The sequence below is a fragment of the Nicotiana sylvestris genome, chromosome 11, assembly GCF_000393655.2.
Source record: "Nicotiana sylvestris chromosome 11, ASM39365v2, whole genome shotgun sequence".
Taxonomy (NCBI): domain Eukaryota; kingdom Viridiplantae; phylum Streptophyta; class Magnoliopsida; order Solanales; family Solanaceae; genus Nicotiana; species Nicotiana sylvestris.
Window position 1 is genome coordinate 26,282,959 of NC_091067.1, and position 4,053 is coordinate 26,287,011.

General features: G+C 37.9%; 1 protein-coding gene across 1 annotated transcript; it reads right to left on the reverse strand.

Moving 5' to 3' along the window:
* Positions 1–357: 357 nt before the first annotated feature.
* Positions 358–1,103, reverse strand: LOC138880846 (uncharacterized). The gene is made up of 2 exons (XM_070161025.1): positions 1,023–1,103; positions 358–912 (listed from the first exon to the last, which is right to left on the reverse strand). The coding sequence occupies exons 1-2, from the start codon at positions 1,101–1,103 to the stop codon at positions 358–360; spliced, it is 636 nt and encodes a 211-aa protein (XP_070017126.1).
* Positions 1,104–4,053: the final 2,950 nt, after the last annotated feature.

The following is a 4,053-nucleotide window of genomic DNA, read 5'->3' on the forward strand; positions in this document are numbered from 1 at the left end:
ATCTTTCTTCTTTACGAACAGCACTGATGATACACTAGGTCTCATAAAACCCTTATCTAGCAAATCTTGTAACTATTAGTTTAGCTCCCTCAACTCTGCTGGTGCCATTCGTTATAGAGGTATTGATATGGGCTGTGTGTCAAGTGGCAAATCAATACCAAAGTCTATTTCTCGTGCTGAAGGCAGTCCTGGTAAATCCTCAGGAAACACATCAGAAAATTCTCTCACTACTGGTACGTTTTCTATACTAATTGTTTCCTTTCTTGTGTCGTTTACAATAGCTAAGAGACCCAAGCAACCTTTCTTCAGAATTCGTTGAGCTTTCATAAAAGATACAACTTTGCAAATCTCTGGAACCTAACTCCCTTTTAGAATAAAACTGGGTTTATTTGGTATCTCAAACTTAACTATATTTGCATGACAATCGACCATAACATAGAAAGAAGATAACCAATCCATTCCCATCAGCATGTCAAAGTCAATCATATCAAATACAATAAGGTCAGCTATAGTATCTCTACCCTCAACCCGAATCTGACAAGCACAATACACGTATTCAGCTAATAGAGACTCTCCAACATGAGTAACAACTAGAAAAGGATCATTCAATAGCTCAGGTTGTCTATTAAATCTTAAAGAAAAGTATGAGGACATAGAGGAGTGAGTAGATCCCGGATCAATCAACGCAAGTGCATCAAATGAACAGACAGAAAGAATACATGTAACCACAGCAATTGAGGCCTGAGCATCCTGTCTAGTAAATGTAAAAACTCTTGCCTGACCTCTACCAGCATTCCCTTGTCCTTGATTCACAGTTGCACGGTCTACAACACCTCGACCTCTATTTTCTGTACCTGTAGCACCTGGAGTATTATGAGTAGTCTGGGTTGGTGCAACTGACTGAATAGAAGCCTAGTTGAAATTTCTTAGAGGTTGAGGGTAATCCCTCAAGTGATGTCCCAACTAGACACACCGAAAGAACTCTCCAGTTAGAACAAGACATTGGCCCAAATATCATCTACCACAGGTCTGGCAGATTGGAGTAGTGTCATATATCTACCCAGAATTACGATGTCCAGATGCTGATGGTCCCATAGTACCATGTCTGTAATGTGGACTGTGAAGACAAGTGTGTCCCTATCTGAGAACCCTATTATTGTTGTCCCTGATTTCCTGGTCTTCGATTTTCACTAAAACCGCCACTGAAAGCGCCTCCTATCTTGGCCTTCTTACGTAAGTCACTAGCTGCACGCTCAACACGTCCCGTGATTTCAATCTTTTTGGCAAGGTTGACTGCATCAGAATAGGATAAAGTCTTCATCTATGGGTCTACTGCAGTGTATAGATGACCAACCAATCCATCAACAAACCTCTGAACTTGAGCTTCTTCGGTAGGCACTAAGTAAGGAGCATATATAGCCAACTTACAAAACTTAGTGTTATATGTTAACACATCTATATCTGGAGTCTGAACCAATCTCTTAAAGTCTTTAGCATATTTTTGCATCAGGCTATCTGGAAGAAAATAATTCTTGAAAAATTTAGTGAACTCGTCCCATGTCAGGGGCATTGCTCCTGCTGGCCTTCCTAGCAACACAGTTTCATACCATGTATTGGTGATATCCTCTAGTTTGTATGCTACGAGCTCCACGGTTCTCTTACTAGAACATCTTAGAGCATATAATGCCTTGAGTGTCCCATCCAAGAAACTTTGAGGATTTGTTGAATTATCGGAACCTGTAAATTTTAGTGATTTCAATTTCAGGAACTCTTGCAAGGATACCTCCTTATTCCCGAAAGTGTGAGTCTGTGCAGGTGCTTGTGCCTGTAAAGTAACCTAAGGAGCTGAACTTCCACACTGAGTAGGCACCAATACCTCTAACATGTTCAATAACCTTGCCACTGCGTCTGCAAGTAAGGCAACAGTAGGTACAACAGTTGGCACTGGTGGTGGAGCATCTTGAACTCCCTGCCCTTGCACTTGATCTGGCATAGCAGATTTGGGTTGACCCATGTTCCTAACTTCAGGTTGAGGAGCAGCCTGTCTTCTAGTTTGATGAATCCCAACTTGACCGCCACCTCGGTAGAACCACGTCCAGCAGATGACAGTGTGTGTGTCCTAGCCATCTACGAAATAAATATTCCAAAGTCAATCACAAATTATCTCAACGCACTATCAAAGAATGAAAGAAGGGAAAACATTCGTAGATGTTCAGTAGCCTTAAGATCATAAGTATGGGTGCCTACATACCCATGAACAAGATTCTACTAAACATTTCTCCATGACTTGAGACGTAAAGCCTAAGCTCTGATGCCAACTTTGTCACGGCCCAATTTAGGATCGTGACCGACGCATAGGAGCAAGTGCTCCCAAGTAAGCCTCATCAGTATTTTACAGAAAATCGGACAGAGTTTCTCCTATTTTTGGACTATCCCAAAAATTTTCTTGTCTAAAAATTAACAATCAACCATCCTAATATCAAACCAAACAGTTCACAACTTATCAATTAACCAAACACAAGTCTCCACCATTACTAATCAACCCACTAACAACTAGAAATACTAATTTATCTCTAATTTCGATAAGAAAGTACAATACTCATTATAAGTCTATAATAACAAAAGAATACTCAAGACTCTAAAAGAATGACTATGGAGCGACTCAAAGAATTCAAAAAAAGACCATAAGTATAAATAAAATTTCTGTCCACGCGAACAAGCGCGAGGCTCACCAAGAACAATCAACCTGTGCGCTCTAATTAACGAAATCCTCGCCAGCGTCAACTGCTGTCTCTATAAAAAAAATTAGCGGGGAGTGAGTCGCTAGCTCAGTGAGTAATAACACTTAACCACAACCGCTTTTATTAGGGACAAGTCAGAAAACATGCTAGTATATCAAACAGAAAATAATATAAAAATGCCCTTTCAGAAACAATAAATAATTTTCAGTCTCATCATGTTTTTCTTGTAGTATAATACAATTAAAAATTCAGTAATAAGTTCGATAACCACTGTATAATATTAATATTCACATTTGGGAAGTTTCAATGAATGGATCATGTAATCGGTATAACTGTGGAATTCTTCGCAAGAAGTCAAATATAACGGTAGTCCCTACTCGAGGGAAATCGGTAACAGTATGCTAGTTCTACCTTCCCATTAGTGAGGGCTATAACGGCAATCGGTTATTACAAGGTGCACCGGGTCTCGAACCCGCTGTTAGCTATGGTATCCTTAATGTCTACTCCCATTAATACTCTTTCTTGTAAACAGTAAATACTCGTACAAAGCATTTTCAAAATAATAAAGGGCATATAATTGCTTATCAAATCTTGTAGTTTCATTTCAGTAACGGTAATCATGTCTCGGGTAACAGTAAAACATGTCTAGTAATAGTGAGAACATTTTAAATAACTGTTACATCTCAAGTAACGGTAAAACATATCTAGTAACGATGAAAATATTTAATTTAATTAGTAAACATCTAGAGTACACTGTTCGGTACCATATGAAGTAAAGGACTTGTCCCACATACAATTTTAAAGCATCGGTAACACATTTTTTTTAAAATCATATATAAACCATGCAAGTTATGAAAACACAAATTATGGTCTAAACTATTTAGTATACTTTATTTCTCCAAAATTAGACATATCAGTAGTTAAACAAAACCTTTATAGTCTTACTGTCTATAGTAATTAATTATTTATTTATTTATAAAAAACTGATATGGAATTCTTTTGTACTACATGAAATCACGTAGATGTAGAGAAATAATTCAACTAATAAGAAGAAGGTTAACCTCTTGAGCCGAAGTATTCAATTTGAAGCTCCAGTTCTTCTTAAAGCCTTTGTCCAAAGCTTTCTTCTTCTTCCTCTCTTTTCTTCTTTTCTCTTTCTTTCCTTCTCTGCTTTTTTTGTTTCGTTTCTAAAGCTTCTGCTTCGTCCCCTTCCCCTAACCCTTTTAAAAGTTGGGCAGATGTTGTTTGCTATGGACTTCAGCCCTTTTGTTTTAAATTTCTTATCCCTTTTTCTTTTTTTTTTGATTTGTTT